This window comes from Heloderma suspectum, chromosome 1 (assembly GCF_057233095.1).
Source record: "Heloderma suspectum isolate Gila_16-S chromosome 1, 16-S_ref, whole genome shotgun sequence".
Classification (NCBI taxonomy): Eukaryota; Metazoa; Chordata; class Lepidosauria; order Squamata; family Helodermatidae; genus Heloderma; species Heloderma suspectum.
Genome location: NC_139458.1, coordinates 144,056,603 through 144,081,094, shown reverse-complemented (window position 1 = coordinate 144,081,094; position 24,492 = coordinate 144,056,603). Strand labels below are relative to the sequence as shown.

General features: G+C 47.2%; 1 protein-coding gene across 1 annotated transcript in view; it reads left to right on the top strand.

Annotated features, from left to right (window-relative positions):
- SLC11A1 (solute carrier family 11 member 1) overlaps positions 1 to 24,492 on the top strand; it is a 51,242-nt gene that overhangs the window by 3,456 nt on the left and 23,294 nt on the right. The window contains exons 2-11 of the mRNA XM_084806028.1: positions 6,853 to 6,974; positions 9,792 to 9,914; positions 10,647 to 10,766; positions 12,828 to 12,934; positions 14,276 to 14,346; positions 14,564 to 14,631; positions 16,322 to 16,477; positions 18,919 to 19,077; positions 21,033 to 21,134; positions 24,080 to 24,199. Of these exons, the coding sequence (XP_084662154.1) occupies positions 6,853 to 6,974; positions 9,792 to 9,914; positions 10,647 to 10,766; positions 12,828 to 12,934; positions 14,276 to 14,346; positions 14,564 to 14,631; positions 16,322 to 16,477; positions 18,919 to 19,077; positions 21,033 to 21,134; positions 24,080 to 24,199 (1,148 nt within the window). The remainder of the gene's footprint in view (positions 1 to 6,852; positions 6,975 to 9,791; positions 9,915 to 10,646; positions 10,767 to 12,827; positions 12,935 to 14,275; positions 14,347 to 14,563; positions 14,632 to 16,321; positions 16,478 to 18,918; positions 19,078 to 21,032; positions 21,135 to 24,079; positions 24,200 to 24,492) is intronic.

Genomic DNA, 24,492 nt, shown 5'->3' with positions numbered 1-24,492 from the left:
CTCATGCTGTTTGGGGACATGCTGCGTCCTACTCCTTCCCTTTCCCATGCAATCTCAGGTCTCCCCAGCCAAAGTCCAACATGCTAACCAGCACGCTGCCCTTTGCCAGCTCACAGTTTTATGACTGTCAGCTGATCTCACCAAAGATTCCCGAGCAGGCGTAGCAATCATGGAATAACGAGAGAGGTCCTCTTATGGATCAGTCACTGGCTAAAGAACAGAAAGCAGAGAATAGAAATACATGGTCAATTCTCCTAATGGGGGGATATAAACAGTGGGATCCCACAGGGATCTGTATTGAGACCAGTGCTTTTCAGCTTATTCATAAATGACTTGACATGCAGCAGGCAGCGGAGGCTGGTGGCTCCGATGTCAGTGGGGTGGTGAATTTGCTCTGGGTTTCAGTCAGAACCAGTCAGAACTCTAAAGGTGCAGAGCACCCTGGATACCTCCTTTAGAGTTCTGACTGAAACCCGGAGCAGATTCACCACTCCACTGACATTGGAGCCACCAGCCTCCATTGGTAGCAGGCGCCGCACGTTGTATGTGTTCGTCTCCACATACTTCATGCCTGAAGCCACTCCACCCTTCTTGTAGCTGCAGAGTGAGTGCAGGGTCAGGATCAGCACTGCAGGAGGTAGCCCTAAAGATTTACCTCTCCCAGCATGCCTTCCATGAGAAAACATGGGGGGAGCCAGGGCATGACAGGAGGGGGTAGGAAGAAAAGGTCCTGCTGCATTCCCCATGCATAGGCACTATAGCTCAGTGGTCGAGCACATGCTTTGCATGGAGAAGGTCCTAGGTTTGATCCCCAGCATCTCCAGGTAGGGCAAGGAAGGAATTCTGCCTGAAACCCTGAAGAGTCAGCAAAGGCAATATTATGCTAGATGGATCAAGGATCTCACTCAGTATAAGGCAACTTCCTTTGTCAACAATAATGGACTAGATGGACCAGTGCTCTGACTCATAGAATCATAGAATAGTAGAGTTGGAAGGGGCCTACAAGGCCATCGAGTCCAACCCCTGGAATCCAAGTCAGAGCATCCCTGACAGATGGCTGTCCAGCCTCGTCTTGAACGCCTCCAGTGTGGGAGAGCCCACCACCTCCCTAGGTCATTGGTTCCATTGTCGTATTGCTCTAACAGTCAGGATGTTTTTCCTGATGTTCAGCCAGAATCTGGCTTCCTGTAACTTGAGCCCATTATTCTGTGTCCTGCACTCTGGGATGATGGAGAAGAGATCCTGGCCTTCCTCTCTGTGACAACCTTTCAAGTTCTTGAAGAGTGCTATCATATCTCCCCTCAGTCTTTTCTTCTCAAGCCTAAACATGCCCAGTTCTTTCAGTCTCTCCTCATACGGCTTTATTTCCAGTCCCCTGACCATCTTTGTTGCCCTTTTCTGAACCCTCTCCAGTTTGTCTGCATCCTTCTTAAAATGTGGTGCCCAGAACTGGACACAGTACTCCAGATGAGGCCTAACCAGTGCTGAGTAGAGGGGAACTAGTACTTCCCCGGATTTGGAAGTGATGCTTCTATTAATGCAGCCCAAAAGAGCATTTGCTTTTTTTGCAGCCACATCACATTGTTGGCTCATATTCAGCTTGTGATCGACAACAATTCCAAGATCCTTCTCACTTGTAGTGTTGTTGAGCCACATATCCCCCATCTTGTAACTGTGCATTTGGTTTCTTTTTCCTAGGTGCAGAACTTGGCATTTATCCCTATGAAATGTCATTCTGTTGTTTTCTGCGCAGCACTCCAGTCTATCAAGATCACTTTGAATTTTGTTTCTGTCTTCCAAAGTATTAGCTATCCCGCCCACTTTTGTGTCATCTGCAAATTTGATCAGCATTCCCTGCACCTCCTCCTCCAAGTCATTAATACAAATGTTGAAGAGCACTGGGCCCAGGACTGAGCCCTGTGGTACCCCGCTCGTTACCTCTCCCCAGTTTGAGAAGGTCCCATTGATAAGCACTCTTTGAGTCCGATTCTGTAGCCAACTGTGGATCCACCGGATCGTTGTTTCATCTAGCCCTCTTTGAGGTAGTTTGCTCATCAGGATATCATGGGGCACTTTGTCAAAAGCTTTGCTGAAGACAAGGTATATACAGCATTCCCACAGTCCACAAGGGAGGTTACTTGATCCAAAAATGAGATCAGATTTGTCTGGCAGGACTTGTTTTTGACAAATCCATGTTGGCTTCGAGTAATCACGGCATTGTTTTCAAGGTGCTTCCAGATGGATTGCTTTAGAATCTGCTCCAGACTGTTCCCAGGGATTGATGTCAGACTGACAAGTCTGTAGTTCCCAGGTTCCTCCTTTTTACCCTTTTTGAAGATAGGGACAAAAAGCCATCCTCCAGTCATCTGGCACTTCCCCCGTCCTCCATGATTTCTGAAAGAGAATAGACAGTGGTTCTGAGAGTTCTTCTGCCAGTTCCTTTATTACTCTAGGATGCAGTTAATCTGGCCCTGGAGATTTGAACTCATTCAAAGTAATTAGGTGTTCCTTGACCATATGTCTATCAATCTCAAGCTGCAATCCTGCCCCTTCAGCCTGTACTTCGCCTTTGCCAGGGCAGGTCATAGACCCTCTTTGGGGAGAAGACTGAGCCAAAGTAGGAATTGAGCACCTCTGCCTTTTCTTTGTCATCTGTTATCATTTTGCCATCCTTATTTAATAGCAGAACGACCATGTTTTTCCTCTGCCTTTTACTATGCACGTAGCTGAAGAAAGCCTTTTTGTTGCTTTTCGCATCCCTTGCTAACCTCAGCTCGTTCTCAGCTTTAGCCTTCCTGACGCCATCCCTGCAATTCTGTGCTACCTGCCTGTGCTCTTCCTTTGTTGCTTGGCCTTCTTTCCACTTCCTATATATGTCCTTTTTTGTTTTCAGGTCATCTCTAAGCTTTTTGTGAAGCCACATTGGCTTCTTCTGTTGTCTTCCACCTTTTCTTCTTGTTGGAATTGTTTGTGATTGTGCCTTGAGAATTTCCTTTTTTAAAAGCTCCCACCCATCTTGGACTCCTTTTCTCATTAGCGTTGCTTGCCATGGGATCTTACTGATCATTGTTCTGAGTTTATTAAAATCAGCTTTCCTAAAATCCAGGGTACGCGTTTGACTACACTCGGCTTTTGCTTCCCTTAGAACCAAGAACTCAAGTACAGCATGGTCGCTTTCCCCCAGAGTTCCTGTAACTGCTACTTTATCCACTAAGTCATCTCTGTTGGTTAGGATCAAGTCAAGGACAGCCGATCCTCTAGTTCCTTCCTGTACTTTCTGTAGGAGGAAGTTATCTGCCACACAAGTCAGGAATTTCCTGGAGGGGCCAAGTTTTGCAGAATTTGTTTCCCAACAAATATCAGGGAAATTTTTATTATTTATTTATTATTCCATTTATATCCCGCCTTTTTTCCTCTTGCAAGGCACTCAAGGCAGCTTACATGATCCTCCTCCTCTCCATTTTATCCTCACAACAACAACCCTGTGAGGTGGGTTGGGCTGAGAGTGTGTGACTGGCCCAAAGTCACCCAGTGAGCTTCCATGGCCGAGTGGGGACTAGAACTCGGATCTCCCAGCTCCCAGTCCAACACTCTTGCCACTACACCACACTGGCTTGAAGTCCCCCATTACTACTACATCATGCTTCCTTAAAACATTGGCTATTTGCTTTTCAAAAGTTTCATCCTCATCTTCTCCTTGATTGGGTGGCCGGTAGTAGACTCCGACCACCAGGTTCCTTTTATTCTTTGCTCCATTTATTTTGATCCAGATGCTCTTGATGGGGCTACCAAGCTCATCCTCCTGTATTTCTGTGCAGAGATATGTATTTTTCACATTCAGTGCAACCCCACCTCCGTTTCTGTTCCTCCTATTCTTTTTGAACAAGTTATATCCTTCAAGTTATATTTCAGTCATGAGAGTTATCCCACCAAGTCTCAGTTATACCTATCAAGTCATAATTTCCCTCCTGTCTTAAGACTTCAAGTTCATTCTGTTTGTTTGTCCATACATTTGTCCATGCTTCCTACCATTATTTTTATTTGCTGCACTGAATCGTGATAAAGAGTTTGCAGCAAACTAAGGGCTCTTCCAGACAGGGCTATTAATCTATGCCTTGCATTACATTTCTGGTATTTATATCAGTTATAGGAAACTCCACATTTTCCTGCACTGTACCTTTAGCATCTGAATGCCTGGTGGACTTATCTGCACCTCAAGGAAAATATACATCATGCATTTTTAATCTCTAAAATAGCTATGTGACAGTCTATAGTTTGCTTGATTTAAAACAACAATCATATATAGATTCTTATATATCTGATAGACAGGAGAAAATAAAGTGACAACTGTTGTTGATTATTTGGTCAGTCGCTTCTGACTCTTCGTGACTTCATGGACCAGCCCATGCCAGAGCTTCCTGTCGGCCATCGCCACCCCCAGCTCCCCCAAGGTCGAGTCCGTCACCTCCAGAATATCATCCATCCACCTTGCCCTTGGTCGGCCCCTCTTCCTTTTGCCTTCCACTTTCCCTAGCATCAGCATCTTCTCCAGGGTATCCTGTCTTCTCATTATGTGGCCAAAATACTTCAGTTTTGCCTTTAATATCATTCCCTCAAGTGAGCAGGCTGGCTTTATTCCCTTGTATAACTTTTAGATGCTGGGAGAATTTAGATTTCAGTGTCACATTTGCATGCTAAAACTGACTATCTGCACATTCTCAAAAGTCCATATACATAAGAAAATTATGCAGTGTTGTTTTTGTTTAACCATGGACACGATCCATAAGAATGTACCCACAACCGGGAAAACCACATTCCTCATCTGACCTGGGGAACATAAAACCTAACACACAAACCTCCACACAGCCATTTTAATATGTTTCCTGGGTGAGTGCTAAGAATGGCTGGAGATCTTTCCACAGTGATTTAATACAGTTTAAGGCTTAAGCAGGGATCCAGCATAGGATAGGTGCAAACCGTGTCATGACAGGAGTAATTTCCACCTTAGAGCTTGCAATAAACTGCTGGTACATATCTGTAGTTGAATAGGCAAGCCACATTTCATCACATGGGGAGATGAAAATACAGTGAAGACTCACCAGACAGGTTTTTCCAGACTGTTAGTCTCATCGAAAGTAAATAATTGGCTTTTAAAACTAAATCTGAGCACTCTCACTTGGGCTGTGCAGGAGCTCAGTGTCAAGAACTTGTGCAGAAACAGTACACGGCATGGGTAAGATTGTAGCACGCTGTGACATTTGTAAAGGTGTTTTCTAGTTTAGAACTGACTTAAAAACAGTGTTATATCTGTATGTGCAGACCTATTATATGCTTCTTTGATTTTAGGAATTATGCCTCAATGAAGTCTTTCCCATTCTGTTTAAAGCAACTCTATGGGTTGCACCACTACACCACTGCCTACAACTTCATAGGGCATACCAGTCCCAGAAAGACAGTGAACCTCTGCTTTTACAGACTGAAAACAGGTTAGCGTTTTACCTCTGTTGAGCTTGCTCCAGTGGGTTAGGGGCTCATGAGCCAAGCATCTAGCCCAAAAGACTGGCCCAAAAATTATGGCCAGGAGCAGCTTCAGAAACTTCAAGGTCACACCTTGGATAGCTCCTTTAGAGTTCTGACTGGTTCTGACTGAAACCTGGAGCAGATTCACTGCCCCACTGACATAAGAGCCACCAGCCTCCACTGGAAATATCTGGGATTGGTACGGCAAGCACTCAAGCCGATGGCAGCTCCTGGGTGGTCACAGTTGCCCAGCCTTCCCCAAGCTGGTGCCCTCCAAATGTTTTGGACTACAACTCCCAGCATTCCTGACCATTGGTCATGCTGGCTGGGCTGATAGGAGCTGAAGTCCAAAATTTTTGGAGGACACCAACTTGGAGAAGGCTGTCATAAGGTAAAGTATCCCTATATTATAGGCAGATAACTCAACAGAACCAAGGGAAGACGGAGGCTTAGCTGGGAAGCATCCCCATGTCCAGGGCCGACCTACTATTTGGCACAGAAAGGGGGCAGATGCTAGGGGCAGTGAGGCCTTGAAGGACAGAGCAGTGAGGATATGCACCCCTGAGCTAGCTTGCTGTCCTCAGTGGTGGAGGACACTGCCCCATTGGGAGCAGTGTTAATGCAAGTCTCAGCCATCACTCTACACGGAATAGGAGGAGGATGCCATTTTTTCCTTTGTCTCGGGCAGTCAAATGTCTTGGGCCAGCTCTGCCCATGTCATGAGTAATGTAAGATACTGACCTTAGACCCACCATCTGTAATATAAGGATATTAATATTAGCTTGCCTTATAGAATTGTTGCAGGAGTTACTGACAAAATGTGTGCAAGGCATGTCCAACATGTGAAATTTGCTACATAAAATGCTGCTGCAGTAGCAGCAACTGCAGAATCATTTCAGCCACTTTGAGGGTCTCTTTAAGTTTCCCTCCCTCCTTTCACACATGTTACTTAGAGCTTTTCTACGCGAGTCTGTTGATCGGCTGCATCTACTTTTGGTTTCGTCGCAGAATTGAGATCTGAGCACTACATGAGGGGCATTTCCTTTCCTGCTGTTGCTCTATATAATATCTAGTGGAACTGTGGTTTAGTGGAATAGTGCAAATACACAAGAGGAAATCGCACTTTCTTTCACCATTAGAAATAATACCCTATTTCGCCTGCTCTAAAAAAACTTGCAGAAAGTGCTGCTTACAAACAGAAGTGAAACTGGAGCGTCATGGCATAGTCTAAAGAACCCTTAAACAAGTGTGAGTAGGGAATGATGAGCGCACAAAAACGCCTTGTGTAGAACAGCTCTAAAAGTGCCCCTCCTTTCCTTTGACTCTTCACAGGCAGTGAAAGCAGAAAGAAAATTAAATATGGTGCCATCAATTCATCAGAAGCAAATCATCATGAGGAAGACCAAGATCAAACCTACCTGGATGAGAAGATTGTCATTCCAGATGTTCCAGGAGTAAGTCTTTGGCTAAGAGGTTGACACAGGGCCATGGGATGTAGAGGGCAGTCAGTCATTGACCTGCTCTGTGGGACTGGGCATGTCAGGATGATCCCTTTGTCTGCTATCCTTGCAATGTGAAATGATCTTAGTGCATGCATGTGGGTATGACTAGGAAAAACCAACCTTTGTTTGTAAAGCTGGGGGAGGGATGGGCAGTTGTTGGAAATGTCTGGAGATTTAGCAGATCCTGAAAAGACTCTGGTAACTTGAGAAGTCCCACAGAAGATAATGTTCTTTCAGGTCTGGCTTCTTCTATTACGGCAGCACCATGGCCAGGAAAAGGGCCATAGCTCAGTGGTAGAGAACCTGCTTTGCATGCAGAAGGTCCTGGGAACAATTCTCAGCATCTCCAGACAGAGACGGAGAAACTCCTGCCTGAAACCCTGGAGAGCTGCTCCAGATCAGTTTAAACAATACTCAGCGAGACTGGCCAATGTTCTGACTCAGGGTCAGGCAGCTTGCTACCTTCCTATGTGAGGCCAGCCATACCAGGAGCAATTCTCCCTTCTGTGCAACTCCAGAAAGTATAGAGGCCTCATCTCGGGCCCAGCAACCTGACAGTAGCCCTTTAAAAAGTGGCCACCTTTTTGTGACCTGTTACTTTAATTTTTATTTCCTGTAATATTTGGTCATCTTAGAGCGGAAACCTGTGCATGGACTTTTTTCTGTCTAAACTTGCATAGGATTGTGCCCTTAAGGCAGTGTATTCTCACTCAAGAGCTAGGGCATGCATCTTCCTGGTATGTGTGTGTGTGTTTTTAAAATGGTAAATGGCTATCTCCCTGCAGCACAGCTACAATTCTCCTTCCATTGTGTGGGATTGAATGGGACAGAATGCTACTGGAATGGGATGAGCACGAGTTATATTGCTAATGGCAGGAGAAGAGGGGTTACCCCTAAGGGGTTACCCCTTCGAGGGCAACCCGGTGCCCTCTAAGTGTTTTGGTGTACAGCCTCCATCATACCTGACTATTGCCCAAAGAGGCTGGGACTGATGGGAGCTGTAGTCTGTCCAAAATACCTGAAGGGCAGACGGTTGGGGGAAAGGTTGCATTAAGACATTTCACTTCCTCTGAGGAAGTGATTCTGCAACAAACCTTTAGAGCCCACTTGAATGCAATGCAATTGTAACGGACCTTCTGTGCCATTGCACAAGGCAAGACAGGCTTTCTGGGACTTTATCCGCCAGCTCCTAAGCAAGTTTGTTGAGACATAGTGGGCAAAGGCTTGTTGCAGCCTTGCTTGCAGTTCAGTTGTAGGTGTTGAAAGGAAGGGGTTTAAGGGAGCACCCAGCTCTGTAGAGGATTGCACCCTTACAGTGCAATCCTATGCAAGTCTACTCAGAAGCAAGTCCCACTGGGTTGAATCACAGAATAACAGGGTTGGAAGGGGCCTACAAGACCATCGAGTCTTGCTCCCAGATAAGTGAACATAGGCAGCTGCCTTATTCTGAGACAGACCCTTAGACCCTTAGTCCATCCAGCCCGGTAGTGTTGACAATGACCGGCAGCAGCTCTCCAGGGTTTCAGGCAGAAATTTTCCCAGCCCTACCTGGAGATGCCGGGGATTGAACCTGGGACCTTCTGCATGCCAGGCAGGTGCTCTGCCACTGAGCCACAGCCCTTCCCCAAAGTGGGTGTGGGACCGCAGCCTCTAGCTCTCCAACTTTAAAGGGAGATAATAACTCAGCCCCATTTCATGGGCAATGAACAGAGCTCTGGAAGAACTTCCCTGTTTATAGAAACTAAACAGAAACACTGGGCATATCTTGCACCCAAGCAGCCTGCACCAAGTTGCGTTCAGAATGATTCATGTGGATGTTACATATTTGCACAATAGGATTATTTGAATGTGTGTATTCCCTCCGCCCTGACTGCCATAGCTGGGTTTCTGGAGGATTTAAAATATCTGAGGAAGAATGAGGTGACAGAAAGCTGAGAAGAAGAAGAAGAGGTATAGCTGTGGGGTAGAAGGACCTAGATCAGGTGCCAGGAGCCATTTGGAGAGAAAGGGACTTTGGAATCCAGTAGGAGCCATATCCTGTGATCTGGAAGCCAAAAGTATGAATGCCTTGCTAACATATTGCTCGGCCATCTCCCTTGTGGTATTCAAAGTGCATGAGAAGTAACTGAACAACATTAAATTGCATTGAAGTGCACTGGGAATTGAATTCTTCAACTGTGAACAGGTGGGCATTTATTATCATAGAATCATAGAATAGTAGGGCTGGAAGGGGCCTACAAGACCGTCGAGTCCAACCCCCTGCTCAATGCAGGAATCCAAGTCAGAGCAACCCCAACAGATGGCTGTCCAGACTCATCTTGAATGCCTCCAGTGTGGGAGAGCCCACTACCTGTTACAGTTCTCTAAGGGATGCTCTGGTGGGTTGAAAGGAGTGGTGACGTGGCAGTTGTCACTGAACTGTCTAAGGAATAGTGGCCTAAGAGCAGCTGCCGAGGTACTATTTTATTTGTTTGTTTTACGAGGCTTTTAAGCCACCTTCCAAAATATGACGTTCAGTATTACCTAAGCTGAATGCAACAGGCCTGATGCTGAATAAGGAGCTAGCCAACGAGGGGTTTAGTTGATAATTGTTTTAGCTGTTTCAAATTGTGTATGTTGTACGCTGCCTTGGGCCTTTTTTTTCTTTTTTCTTTTTTGGAGAAAGCCATTGAAGAAATCTAAGAAAAAGGAATGATGATAATCAGTCCAGTAAAGTGGTCATGACCCCATCCCCTTTTCATTGACTTTGCTCTAACTTTTCCTCTCCAGCATGGTTTCAGTTTTAGGAAGCTCTGGGCTTTCACCGGGCCTGGGTTCCTCATGAGCATTGCCTACCTGGATCCAGGAAACATTGAGTCAGACCTACAGTGTGGGGCGATTGCTGGCTTTCAGGTAAGTACAGGAGGGCGAGCCTTAGCTGCAAGGCAGGCAGCCTGCACAAAGTAAGGCCAGTGAGATGACTGCAGTTCCCTCCTCCTCTCAACGCTTGGGTTAACAGGAGCAGTGGCATCATCCGCCACCTCCCTCAGGCTTCCTTGTTCCCTCTGAGCTTAGTTGCAATCCTCGCAGTAGTTGGGAGGAGAAATGGATTTCCCAAGCAACAATATACTGTTGTGAGCTATCCCTGATGCAGTACAAAGTATTTTAGAGTGGCTTGGTCTTGAATGAGCAATGAAAACCCATCCGCTTTACAAAAGACATATATAATGTGCACACAGAGAGAGAGAGAGAGAGAGAGAGAGATGGATCAACACATTTTTGGACTATCCTTGGGGGGGGGTGGCTATGGGGACCATCATGATGAGAGCGCCTCCCTTCCAAATTTACCACTACACCACTGCCTGAGAGCCACTCAAGACTGATGCAAGTGAGGGCGGAGATGGGAGAATGCCTGCACCGCTGCAGTCTGTATTGCTCCTTCTCCTCTAGATTCAGAGCGGCATGATATTTTGGGGCCATTCTTTCCATCCTATATAGCCACCCAGCCGTGCTGCATATAGCCCGCCTCCGCCTGAGATTCCCTCACTATAGGCTGAGGCTAAGCGAAAGTTTTGGAGTAGGCTTGTGGTAGAACACCCCTCCACACAAATAGCATGCAACCATGTGTCCTTGTTCCCCCCACAGCTGCTCTGGGTCCTGCTCTGGGCTACGATCCTGGGGTTGCTCTGCCAAAGGCTGGCCATCCGGCTTGGGGTAGTAACAGGCAAGGACTTGGGAGAGATATGCCATCACTACTATCCCAAGGTGAGTATGAGTGCTCAATGGGCTGTGAAATGTGCAGTTAGGCAGTAAATTGCCAGCGTGCTGGCTGCAGCTTCCCTGCAAACAGGGAAAACTCTGGCTCATTCCGTGACTGCCACACAAATGTGGTCACAGATATAAGCAAGCCTCCCCCCTGTGACTCAGGGCTTCTTCCCACAGAGGTTTTATCCTGCTATTGACGTTGGTTACTCACGGAAGTTTGTGGGTCCTTTAGATGATGTCATTGAACTCCAGGGCGTCTTTCACACCTTTGTAACATTTTTTAAAAGATTGGAGATAATGCACTATCAAATTACAGTGCTTGAGTTCTGCTTGAGTTCCCTCATGAAAAGAGGAAACCCAGCAATAAGAGGAGCTAGACCACAGTGCCTTCTAGTGGCTGTGTAATGAAGCATATGGAAGATTCAGATAAGGGGCAAAAGGGGGGGAGGAAGCAGGTGTAAAGGGAGGCCATTGTGATCCTCCATTTAAAACAGAAGCAGAAAGCCCTGTTTTAAATGCGGGATTTTAGGCTGCTGTAGAGATGCCCTCATTACCTTCGTTTTAGGGCTTTTCTACATGAAGCTTTTAACCCACACCTTTACCAAGGCTTCTGCTTCTGGATTCTTTCTGGGATTAAGATTGGCTCCTTTGCACGTGTTTCTTTCTCTGCTTTTCTATATGTTTCATTACACAACCACTAGATAGCGCTACAGTATAGCAGAAGTATGCACATACACGAGAGTCTCATCTCACCATTTCTAAATAATACCACACTTTCCTCGATCTAAAAAAATGCTGGGGAAGTGGTTGCAAAGAGCAAGAGAGGCCCTGGAAGAGGATGACATCATGTAAAGGACCGTAAACTATGGTGAGTGAACAATCATGTGTGCACAATAAAAGCCTCATGTAGAAAGGCCTACAGGTGGGTGAATGCAAGATTGGGTGTGAAATAGCCTATCCTGACAGAAGGCCTTTGTGAATTAAGTATCCACGCTTGACCCAGCAGCAGCCCAGCTGCTTCAAGATCTGAAAGAGGAATCAGGTATTCAAGCTTTACCCCTGAATCTACTCCCATCAGCTGCCGCCATTCCACAAAATATATATGTAAATCTACTCCATCAAACTCTAGTGTGTCCTTTCCCAATCTGGTACCATCCAGATGTGTTGGACTTCAACTCCCATTAGCCACAGCAAGCATGGCCAATGCTCAGGGATGCTGGGAGTTGTAGTCCAAAACATCTGGAGGCCACCAGGTTGGGGAAGGCTGCCCTAGTCCGACTGAGAAATGGGAGCCAGGAGGGCTGTGCTGGTGCCAGGTTTTGGGGCACTTCTAGACAAGTTGTTCTCCATGGGGCCCACCTCCTCCTCCTCACCACTGTTGTCACTGTGCCCATTTGCTTGCTTCTCCTTCTGGGCTCAATTGACACCACCTCCTGGAGAGAAAACAAGATGTGCAAAGGTTACTGCTCCTTCTCCATGCTGCTCTCGAGGCAAAAGTATAGGTGCCTTGAAAAAAGATGTCCAGAACAAAAAAGAAAGTGGAAAAATAATTTCTTGCAGGAGCAAACACACACTTTTGTCATTTATTTATTTTTTAAAATGTTAATACCAGAAATTAAGTTGCTTGCAGCTCATTGTCATGGAAGCAATTGCCTGAACCGAACCAGAAGTTAGATACACGCTAGCCGTCCCTCTGATGTTGCTTTTGTCCAGAGAAATAGAAACTTAATAAGAGAACAGCGCTACTCCATGTTATATCTGAGAGAGCAGCTTAATGAGTCAAACATCAAACATCACCAAAACAGCTTAGCACCTCAGACACAGTATTAGTCAGCAAATATTCATCAGTATTCTTCAGTACTGACCACTGAGTGGTGAATTAGTCTCAGTATTCTGAAGTCATTATAATTACTGCATGTGAGGAGATGTGCTGCTCCAAATGGGACATAAAGAGGTCTTACGGCATCCGTTTCTTTTTGTGTCTGTGATCTGTTTTTATTTGGGGGGCGGGGTTGGTGTGTGTGTGTTTTTACAGCATGGTTCAGGTTCTGTTTTCTGCAGTTTCCCCGTGTGCTACTCTGGATCATGATAGAAATCGCCATCATTGGCTCAGACATGCAGGAAGTGATTGGGACAGCGATTGCCTTCAACCTCCTGTCAGTTGGACGGTAAGATCCTGGTCTTTCTGTGGCTACAGGTGAGGAGGGCAAAAGAAGGGGCAGGCCTTGAAAACATTGCTGACTGCTCCGACGCCACCAATCTCACATCACAGTGGATTGTACCATTCGGTCTCCTCAGATTCCTCAAGCTGGGAGACATTGGTGATGGCAGCGCTGCTACAACTCTTCCTTTGGGGGGGGGGGGGTCAGGCATAATATCACCCCATTTTATAATGAACAACGTCCTTGCAAAGTGGCCTGGATAAGAGATTAGTACAGCAGAGGAAGGCAAACTCTGGTCTAGGTCTATGGCCAGACCTGGCCAAACCAGGTTTGGGCGCCAAGTTGAATATGCAACCCCCACTCAGAGATATGTGAGGGCTAAACAACCCTCGCATAACCCTAAAACAGACCCTAGGTTATACGAGGGTTGTTTAAGCCTCCCATAACCCGTGCTCGCCAGGTTTGCATGACAGGACAACCCCCGAGCGGGGTTGCATATTCAAAATGGTGGCTACACGTTGGGCTGTTATAAGCCCACAGCTGGCTGTCATGTCATGCGAACAGCCCCAGTGGAAGGGCACATGCTTTGCATGCAAACAGTCCCAGGTTCAACCCCCAGCATCTCCAGGTAGGGCTGGGAAAGACTCCAGTCCAAAACCCTGGAGAGTTGCTCCCAGCCAGTGTGGGCAATATTGAGCTAGATCAGCCAATGACCTGGTTCGTTGTTAAGCAACTTCCTATAATCCCTTAAATGTAAGGACTGGCAGCAGCCCTAACCGTTTTCTCCAAACATGGGTACCCTCAGTAAGGTTGCTGCCTTTTTGTTCTGGCAGGATTCCATGTTTTTCACAGCAGTGCACCTGGTAGATTTCTGCCTGTTACATAGCTATTAACAGTCACAGGAGCCCTGTCAGGGAAAGAAAGTTGTCGGCCCAGGGTATGGCACAAAAAGCAAGTGGCCCCTGGACCTACAGACACGTGGCCTCTTCCCTTCAAGCCTGGATACTTCTTTATGGCAGTGGGAGGTTGAATATGCAGTATCAGAAGCGGTATGTCTGTGAACAGCAGTTGCTGGGGAACATGGGTGGGAGGGTGCTGTTGCACTCATGTCCTGCTTGTGGGTTTTCCGTGGGCGGCTGGTTGCCCACTGTGTGAGCAGAGTGCTGGACTCGATGGACCCTTGGTCTGATCCAGCATGGCTCTTCTTGTGTTATTATGCCCTGAGAAACTAGCAGAGTTTTTGTGTGTGTGTTGGTATGTGTGTGTCTGGGTGTATGGCATACTGTATGTATTGTGTGACGCTGCTTCCAATTTTAAGACAGTGACCTTTGTAATTTCCCTTTGCAGTATCCCTCTGTGGGGTGGAGTCTTGATCACAATTGTGGACACTTTTTTCTTCCTTTTCTTAGATAAATATGGTATGTATTGGGGAAGGGAAATGATCAGCTGCCTGTGACCGAGTTCAGCCAGTAAGCTGTTCAAAGGTTGCGGTGATACAAGGTCATTTGGGGGGGACTACTCCTATGCATTGCACAATAACAAGCACTCGAGTTAAATATTGTGTTTGAAGCAGCCTTGAATCCCAGTGTCTCCCGCAGTGACTCAGCTTCTCTCGCTTTTGTCCTTCCCTCCCAGGTCTCAGGAAGCTGGAGGCCTTTTTTGGTCTCCTCATTACAATCATGGCAGTGACCTTTGGTTATGAGGTAAACTCACACACCTCCCTCCCAAGACACATTTGGCATGCTTTCACTCATCCTTCTCCAGCAGCGGTGTTGAACCTCAGGCCCAGGGGCCCAACCCAGCCCACCTGGGGTCCCAATCTATCCCTCCCAGGTTCCCAAGATGGCCACGTCCCCTTCCCATCACTAGGTGGTTCCTGCTCCCCCCACACCCCAACTGCCCATCGTTTAGTTGTTTCCCAGCTTTTGTGCATTTTCCCCATTCTGAAAGGTTGACATGCCTCTCCTCAGGCCTAGTAACTGTTCCTAAGAGCTTTAGGCTAAAATAATGCTGTTTGGCATTTTGACCCTGCCCATTTTACCTTTGGCTCACCCCTTTCACCTTTGGCCCTGCCCAGCACTGGAACACAGCCCCCAAGACCTTCTCTGAGTTGCAATTTAGCCCTCAGGCTGGAAGAGGTTCAGAGCCCCTTTTCTCCATGCTCTCTTGAGTCTGATTCTTGGAGCATAAGCATGGGACCATAAGAAGAGCCCTGCCAGGTCACCCCCAGGCGTCCATTTCCAAAATTCTGGGGCCAACAGTGGGCAACCAGATGCCTTCCAGAAGCTGATAAGTAGAGAACTTAGCCTCCCCCTGCTGTATCATTTGTCCCCAGTGTCTGGTGTTCAGACATACTCTGGCAGTGCTTCTGTATATGGAGGATGAGGTTCCGATCAGGTATCGTAGCTAAGAGCCATTGAGATAATGATGCACCATGAATTTGTCTAACTCAGGAGTGGACAACTTGTGGCCCTCCAGATGTTTTGGCCTATAATACTCTAGATCCCTCACCTTTGGCTGTGCTGGCTAGGGCTGATGGGAACTGTAGGGGAAAACACCTGGTGCTGTTGTGCTTGTGTCCTGCTTGTGGGTTTCCAGTGGCAGCTGTGGGTTTCCAGTGGTTTCTTGGTTGGCAGCTGGTTGGCCACTGTGTGAACAGACAGAACGCTGGACTAGAAGGACCCTTGGTCTGATCCAGCATGGCTCTTATGTGAATGTGTTTTTTTTCAAGCCATCTAGGACAATGGCCGCCACCACATCTAGAGACAGTGTGCCTTATAAGTTAATGGTGTGTCCAAATGGCAAGCACTGGGGAACGCTCTTTGTGTCAGATATCAAAGAAGCATTGAAACAGTGGAGCAAAGTTAAGACTGAACACATTTGCCTGAGGATTTGTTCCACGTACAGAGGGAAATTTATCACCTTAGGAATAGCTCTGCCATCCCTGGCATGCAACTGCAAAGCAGCGGATTCCCACATGCTTCTATCATATCCAGAACAGCCATGCTGCTGTTTTAGCATCTCCTGCTGGCACAGCTGCATTCTGCTCTCATGGGTTCTCTAGCATCCTTCTCCTCTTCCCACCTCCCTCTGTCGGGCATACCTTTCACAGCCTCCAGCACCTGTATAAATCTGTCCGCTCTCTTCCCCATCTCCTGCTTGCCCGGCTTCCTCTTGATTTTTCCTCTTTCGTTTTCCATCCTCCTGTTCCAAAACCCAGGCTCCCTTGCATGGTTGTGGCCCCTCCCCTTTCTCTAGGACTGGACATTTTGAAGATGTGCAACTGCAAGAGGGAGCGTGGGAGGAGATCATCTAACCCTGTTCCAAATGGAAAGCATGGCTATCTTGCCTTTCTCTGCTTTGCCTAACCTTCCATCCTTCTTCCTTCTGCAGTATGTGGTGGTGAAACCTGACCAGAGGGAGGTGATGAAGGGGATGTTCCTCCCCCTTTGCAAGGGCTGTGGACATGAGGAACTTCTACAGGCTGTGGGCATCGTTGGAGCCATCATCATGCCCCATAACATCTACTTGCACTCCTCCCTTGTCAAGGTCAGTGTCCGGCACAAAAAGACTCCATTCCTGGGTGCAGATCAACTCTCATAGGAACATCGAAAGCTGCCTTATACTGAGGTCTGGCCATTTGGTCCATCTATCCCGGTATTGTTGATACTGACTGGCAGCAGCCCTCCAGGGTTTCAGGCAGGATTCCTTCCTAGCCTTACCTGGAGATGCTGGGGATTGAACCTGGGACCTTATGCCTGCAAAGCAGGTGCTTTACCACTGAGCCATGGCCCTCCCTTTTCCCAGTCTTGAAGAAGTCCTTCCATATCGTCAAACCTGTCTTCAGAGTCATTCCTGGAGGCTATGACTTATGGGAGTCTGACACTCCTGTGATGCAGAGGCGGATGCCATAGAAGAAGAAGGTGATAATCATTCCCAATTGTCAGGATAAAGAAACCTGGGGAGAGGTTCCCCATGTAGCAGCCTAGAAAAGGGCATGGTAGTAGAGCACTTGGCAAACAGAAGTGGGATTTGCTTGAGTAGGGATAGGACTCACATTCTCTAATGGAGAAATACTTGGCAACCCTGGGCTGGCAGGCCAGACTAGCCCCTGTCTGGTTTTATTGTGCAATGAATGCGTTTTGGCCTACAACTCCCAGGATCCTTCACCATTGGCTATGCAGATGGGAGTTGTAGGCCAAAACATCTTGAGGGCCACACATGGCCCACCCTTGGTGCATCAGTTCTGTGGACATTGCATCTTCCTTCCAAGCACTCAGAGCCTAATTAGAGTGATATGTGGGATGCATGAAATATCTCCCAACATTAAAAGAGAAGTATTTAATGTAGCAATGGTGGGGGCGGGGGGCTCTGAATCTGATTACTGCAGCAGCTTAGAAGAAGGCATGTTTAACCTCTTCTCAGGGGGTCGTTTGACTGCTCAAAATCTCCCACCCATTCAAACTGTTTTCTCCCTGTAGGGAAAAAGAGATATAGACCCAGTATTTTTTCCCCCTCAGGTGGAAAAGCATCTTGGGGATGGGGTGATTTTAAGAAGACAAATCACCTGCTAGGAAAGGCTTACGGTCCCTGTCCTTTCAATATTGTGCTATTCAAAGCCCCCACCCCAACCACACACACACACACACACACACACACAAATATTAAAGCCATTAAAAAAAATCTGTCAGGAGACTTCACTTCCCACATATCTATCTTGTCTAGTTTGGCTTTGGAAGTGTAAACAGCACAGACTGAACCTGGGGCCCTGGGAAGTATGTGTTCTACCACTGAGCCCTCTCAACAAACACATCTCACAAATGCAGGGGCAGGGAGCGCTTGAAGCGGAGGACTGGCAAGTGAGAGGGAGGGATACTTAATCCTCGATTCTTCCCCGAAGTGGCCCCCTCAGGCCCCCTGGAGGCTGTTTCCCTTCCCTGCCCTATTTTCAGTTTGGGAGTGTTGCTGGGGGAAAATGACTAAAAATGACTACAACTGATTAGCCAGGCGGGGAGGATTTGCAGGGAAGAATCAGTGGGTAGGGGAAGGGATAAATGCTCCCTCACCTCTGCTGATCCTCCCCTGCAAATGCCCCTCCTACCCCCACATTAGCATCATGAGAGAAACATGGGGTTGGCATCAGTGGTGGAGTGGAGCCAGGGCTCGCAGGGAAGCGGCGCCATCACTTTATTTATCAGCAGGGACAATGACAGTTATCTTGATGACGTTATCTGCCACCCCCCTCAGACTTCCCTGTTCCTTCTGAGCTTAGCTGCAATCTGCACAGTAGCTGGGGGAAAACAATACGTTGTTCCCTGTTGTAATGAAAAGTATTTGGGGTTGGCTTGATCCTGAGTGGGCAATTAAGACCCATAAGCTTTACAAAAGACCTGCTTCTGGTGGAGATGGAAACTGCTAGAACTGGTTTGTTGATATGGATCTGCCTGAATGTTTGAACTCTCCATAGGGAAGTGGCTATGGAGACTGTCATGATGAGCGCCTGCACTTCAAAATGTACTACTACTCCACTGGTTGGAATGCTGTGTTTGCCTTGTAATGTGCAGCTCCACCCTTAATTAGGTTTTTAATTTGGGAAGGAGGGAGGTTGTTTGTTCCCCTTCCCTGTGCTGAAATATACATCTAGCTAGATTTTTAAGAAGGGAAACAAGTGAACGGTTGTGTGGGAAGTGAATGCCTCTGCTGAAGTCCAATGAGGGACTTTCAACCACTCTATAACGCTGGAATGGGGAGGAGATGTACCTGGGTGACGATCTCACTTTGAGGGGAAGGTTTCCCATCTCTCCTTACAAACTAAGCTCATGATCTGAGCTCACATGGAAGGAGTTCCAGACAAAGCCACCCTTGTAGCCACAAGAGCAACCCCACACTGATGTTCTCTGGCTCCAGTACCTTTGCGGTGGGTGGGGGGGGGTTAGGGCATGCCCTGTGTCATGGATTAAGCTATGAGATGTCTTGTCCTTTCCTCACAGACCCGAGAGGTGGATCGCACCAACAAGAAGGCAGTGAAAGAGGCCAACATGTATTACCTGACGGAATCCACCATCGCACTCTTTGTCTCCTTCCTCATAAACCTCTTTGTTATGGCTGTGTTTGCACAGGCCTTTTATCACAAGACGAACATTGAAGTGGTGAGAAGCCATTGCCCCACAGTCTACTCCAGGAGTGTGCATCTTGTGGCCCTCCAGAAGTTTTGGCCTACAGTTCCCATCAGCCCTAGCCAGCATGGCCAATGGTGAGGGATCATGTAGGCCAGAATGACTGGAGGGCCACAAAATGGTCTACTCACACAAGACCAGTTGGGACTTCAGGTCCAATGCTTCTCCTCCATCACATCATGTGGTGCAGGTTCTTTTTCTGCCCTTCACTTTTTTTCTTTTTCTTTTTCTCTAATGAGGTGATGGAGGATGGGTTGGATGGAAGGAAGGAAGGAAGGAAGGAAGGAAGAAAAGAAAGAAAGAAAGAAAGAAAGAAAGAAAGAAAGAAAGAAAGAAAGAAAGAGTGGAGTTTTCCTTTAGCCAGGCAGGGCTTGGGCAGCCTCTTATTTTTTGCTCATCCTGACCCATCAAGTTTCTGCGGGAGAGCTCTTTGTATCCATGGTGCTATGGTTGGGGGTGGGGGTGGGGTTCAAAGAAATGGGGACAAACTAGCCTAAACAAATGCCATGTTTTGTTCTGCTTCTTTTAATACAGGGACGGGCAAGGTGTGGCCCTCCAGATGTTTTGGACTACAGCTCCCATAATCCTTGTCCATTTATTGTGCTGGCTAGGGCTAATGGGAGTTGTAGGACAAAACATATGGAGGGCCACACCTTGCCCACCCTTGTTTTAATAGCTTTCTTTACATAGCTGTGAAGAAGAGAGAAATTTGGCAGGGGGAGATTGTTGCACCCCCACAGCACTGTGACATGGCAGCACCAGCCCTCCCATTAGGCAGAGTGAGATGGCACCCTCAGGCAGCAGATACTGGGAGCAATGAGTGGTGGTATGGTGTTGGAAGGTAGTGCTGCATGGGCCCTGCAGCCCCTAAGCTAGCCTGCTGCCCCCAGGGCTGGGGGAGGACGCTGTCCCATTGCCAAAGTGAAGTAAGATTCATCTCCTAGTCTGGTTAGCTTTTATACTTGGAATAGGTGGGCACCATCTTATCCTTTGCCTCAGGCAGCAAAATATATTGTGGCCTCCCCTGAGCAGCACTGAAATCCCTCCCTCTATTAATGATGTGAAGGCATAATAGCCTTTTGCTCCAATGGCTGGATATGCACAACACACTAACCCCCACTCAGTGGTTGAGTGTGGGTAGATGTTGAACTATGGGTGGTTTGTTGAACCATGGGTTAGCATGTTGTCCAAACCCAGGACATTTTCCACAGGGTGGCTTGTTAACCACCCTAAATAACCCAACAACAACCATGGGTTCTCAAGGTGGCTTGTTTGAGAAAAATAAGCGACACTGCATGGTTAACAAGCCACCCTGTGGAAAATGTCCATTCAGACAACATACTAACCCATGGTTCAACAGCAACCCACACCCAACCACTGAGTTTGAGTTAGCGTGTTGTCTGAACCTAGCCATTGAGTAGGGTCATTTGAGGAAAGTCTCCCACATAAGAGTAGAGTGGCCTTGTGGCCTGGCTAATTAATAGGCGGGGTGGATGCAACAATGCAAAACGTACATTATGAGTAAAGTTGACCAGTGTCTTTTATTCTATGAGACACACTTTATTGTATACAGTTTCAGTAGTATTCCCCCCTTTTGAATTTTTATTTTGGTAATCCTAGCTATGGATCAGATGGGGTTTTATTAGCTGCGTGGATAGGTGGGAGTGCTGAGTCACCAGGTATGTGTCTCATTTAAGAACAAGGGCCATGGCTTTGGATTATAGAGGACAGGCCTGAAGCAATTAGCTGTTTAAGGGGCATTTCATTGCAGATGTATCCTGAGGTCTCACACCCAGCAGGCATGTCTCTCTGAGGCAGCAGTAATGTGTGTGGGAATCTTTTGCCCCAAGGTTCTAATGGTGAGGGAAGCAACTTTTCTGAGGTCCTGAGGGATGTGACCCTTTTTCTTTTCTGTTCCTGTATTCCAGCATGACGTCTGCGCCAACCAAAGCATGTTCTCCTCCAACCACAGCATTTTCCCCAACTTTCCTACTAACAACGAGACGGTCTCGGTGGACATTTTCCAAGGGGTACGTTTCCAGTAGAGTGATGCCTGCTTCCCCAGCCCCATTGCTGTTGGTCCAAAGCCAGTCTAGTTCTGTAGGATCCCCACCCAAGTGGGCTGACTCTTGTTCCTCCATTGCTACTCTTCCCCCTCACACTATAGAAATACTGTGCTATATTCTGTCCAAGAAGAAAACGTGTTAATTAGCGGTATAGTGCTGCCTGTGGGACCATTCTTGGCATCACCTCCTCTACCTTCATTCCCACCTCCTTTGTGGTTCTAAGCAATCCCTTTTTGAACAATGTAAATGTTTTTCTTGCACCTGTACTGCATTCTGGAATCCCTGTACTTTCCCTCCCCATCCCCTCCTTGCATGTACTTGGCTACCCTAAATGAAACTCTGATATCCCCCACATGGGTTTTCACCTGGATGTGTTGATGGAGAAATGGGGAGTTGTTGTTATTCAGTCGTTAAGTCATGTCCGACTCTTCGTGACCCCATGGACTATAGCACGCCAGGCCCTCCAGTCCTCTGCTCTCTCCCGGAGTGTGCTCAAGTTAATATTCATTGCATCGGTGATGCTATCTAGCCATCTCATCCTCTGCCGTCCCCTTCTCCTTTTGCCTTCAATCTTTCCCAGCATCAGGGTCTTTTCCAGGGAGTTTTCTCTTCACATTAGGTGGCCAAAATATTTGATCTTCAGCTTCAGTATCTGTCCTTCCAATGAGCAGTCAGGGTTGATTTCCTTTAGGATTGACCGATTGGACCTCCTTGCAGTCCAGGGGACTTGTAAGAGTCTTCTCCAGCACCACAGTTCAAAGGCATCAATTCTTCGGCACTCAGCCTTCCTTATAGTCCAGCTCTCACAGCCATACGTTGCTACTGGGAAAACCATAGCTTTGATTATATGAATCTTTGTCGGCAAGGTGATGTCTCTGCTTCTTACTATGCTGTCTAGGTACATCAAAATGAATACTTCTTAATAAAAGAAATCACTATCTAGTGCCATCTCCAGGTTTCTTGTCTTTTGGCAAGACACCCTCGATGGGCTCCCTTCCTCAGTGAATCTTTTTCCTCACCACCATTGCCACCAATTGCTGTTGGTTCTCATCCTCTTCCTCATCATTGCTACCACTTGCTTGTTTAACAGGCAGAGAGCCAGGGAGCAAATAGGCAGCAGCATCTCCTGCTCCTCCTTCTCACCACCACTGCTGCCTGGGCCAGAACAAAAGGCAGGTGAACAAGCAGGTCGCAATGGTGAAAAGGAGGAGCAAGTCCAGGGGGCTCTTGCCAGTGGGCTCCTGCTGGGGTGTGGGCCCTCAGCAGATGCCCAACCATAGCGACCTCATCACTATCTTTTTGAACGCAAAGTGAACTATTGCTTGCATGGGCAGCACATTACCCAAAGCAGCCAGAAGAGGTGCTTGTTAAGAGTAGGATAGCAGTTGTCAAGGGCATTTCGCAAAGTTATTTGGGTTTTAATTATGAGGAATACAGGAAGGGAAAAATTGGCTTCAGGAGGTAGTTTGTATGCGGAGACAGTGTAACACAACCCCAAATAGTGTTCTACCTCAGAAGGCCTGCTTGGTCCCTCTCTGCTGCCCTATTGGTTTTCTCTTAAAACCTTTCTTTTTCTCAAGGTCTTTGGGTTGATTTAAGTCTTACCCTGCCTTTTCCACTGTTAGTTAAGTTTTTACTGGCTCTGGTTTTTCACTCTTTCTTGTTCTTGTTTTTAAATTATTATATTAGGTTTTTAACTATGAGCTGCCTTGGAGACCCTTTGTGGGATAGCAGTTATTTTATACATAAATGTAACGAGTATGCTGATGTTCGCATCATTTCCATGTGAGAGTGAAAAAGGCCAGAAGGATCGTGTTGTTGTTGTTGTTCAGTCATTCAGTCGCGTCCGACTTTTCATGACCCCATGGACCATAGCACGCCAGGCCTTCCTGTCCTCCGCTTTCTCCCAGAGTGTGCTCAAGTTCATATTCATTGCATCAGTGATGCTATCTAGCCATCTCCTTCTCTGCCGTCCCCTTCTCCTTTTGCCTTCAATCTTTCCCAGCATCAGGGTCTTTTCCAGGGAGTTTTCTCTTCGCATTAGGTGGCCAAAATATTTGAGCTTCAGCTTCAGTATCTGTCCTTCCAATGAGCAGTCAGGGTTGATTTCCTTGAGGATTGACTGATTTGACCCCCTTGCAGTCCAGGGGACTCATAAGAGTCTTCTCCAGCACCACAGTTCGAAAGCATCGATTCTTCGGCGCTCAGCCTTCCTTATAGTCCAGCTCTCACAGCCATATGTTGCTACTGGGAAAACCATAGCTTTGATTATATGGACCTTTGTCGGCAAGGTGATGTCTCTGCTTCCTACTATGCTGTCTAGGTTTGCCTTCGCTTTCCTCCCAAGGAGCAAGCATCTTTTAATTTCATGGCTACAGTCACTGTCTACGGTGATCTTGGAGCCCAAGAAAGTAAAATCTGTCACTGCTTCCATTTCTTCCCCTTCTATATGCCAGGAAGTGATGGGGCCAGATGCCATGATCTTCGTTTTGTTAATGTTGAGTTTCAAACCAGCTTTTCACTCTCCACTTTCACCCTCAACAAGAGGCTCTTCAGATCCTCTTTGCTTTCTGCCATTAGGGTGGTATCGTTTGCGTATCTGAGGTTGTTGATAATTCCCCCGGCAATCTTAATTCCGACCTGTGATTGCAGAAGGCCCCAGGTTCAGTCCCCAGCATCTCGAGGTAGGGCTAGAAAAACTCCTGCCTGAAACCTTGGGGAGCTGCTGCCAATCAGCATCAACAATACTGGGCTAGATAGACCCAGGGTCTGACTCAGTATAAGGCAGCTTCCCTAACTAGGTACCAGCACCTCCTGTGGCTGTTGGTACTGTGGGCAGCTTGTGTGAGTCTAGCTTGTCCTTGCTTAGCTACCTGTGTAACCATTTCTCTCTGTCTCTTGCTGCTCAGGGACTTATCCTGGGGTGCTACTTCGGGCCCATTGCTCTCTACATTTGGGCTGTTGGAATCCTTGCAGCTGGACAAAGTTCAACCATGACGGGAACATATGCAGGACAATTTGTTATGGAGGTGAGAAACTGCTTGAGGCGCTGTCTACATGTACTATGTGTTGGGGGAGCAAAGGACAGGACAAATTCCTCTCTTAGTTTAATCCTGATTCTTAGAGAATCTGGCAGACAAGTCTGAAGACATGACTGTGCTGTGTGTCAGTCAAAATTAGTTACTTAATTTAATTTTTTATCTCAAATCTTTGTGCCAAGGATTTAAGGCGGGGAATAGACCCTCTGCCCTCCAGATGTTTTAGAATACAACTCCCATCAGCCCCACCTAATCTGGCCAATAGTCAGGGATTATGGGAGCTG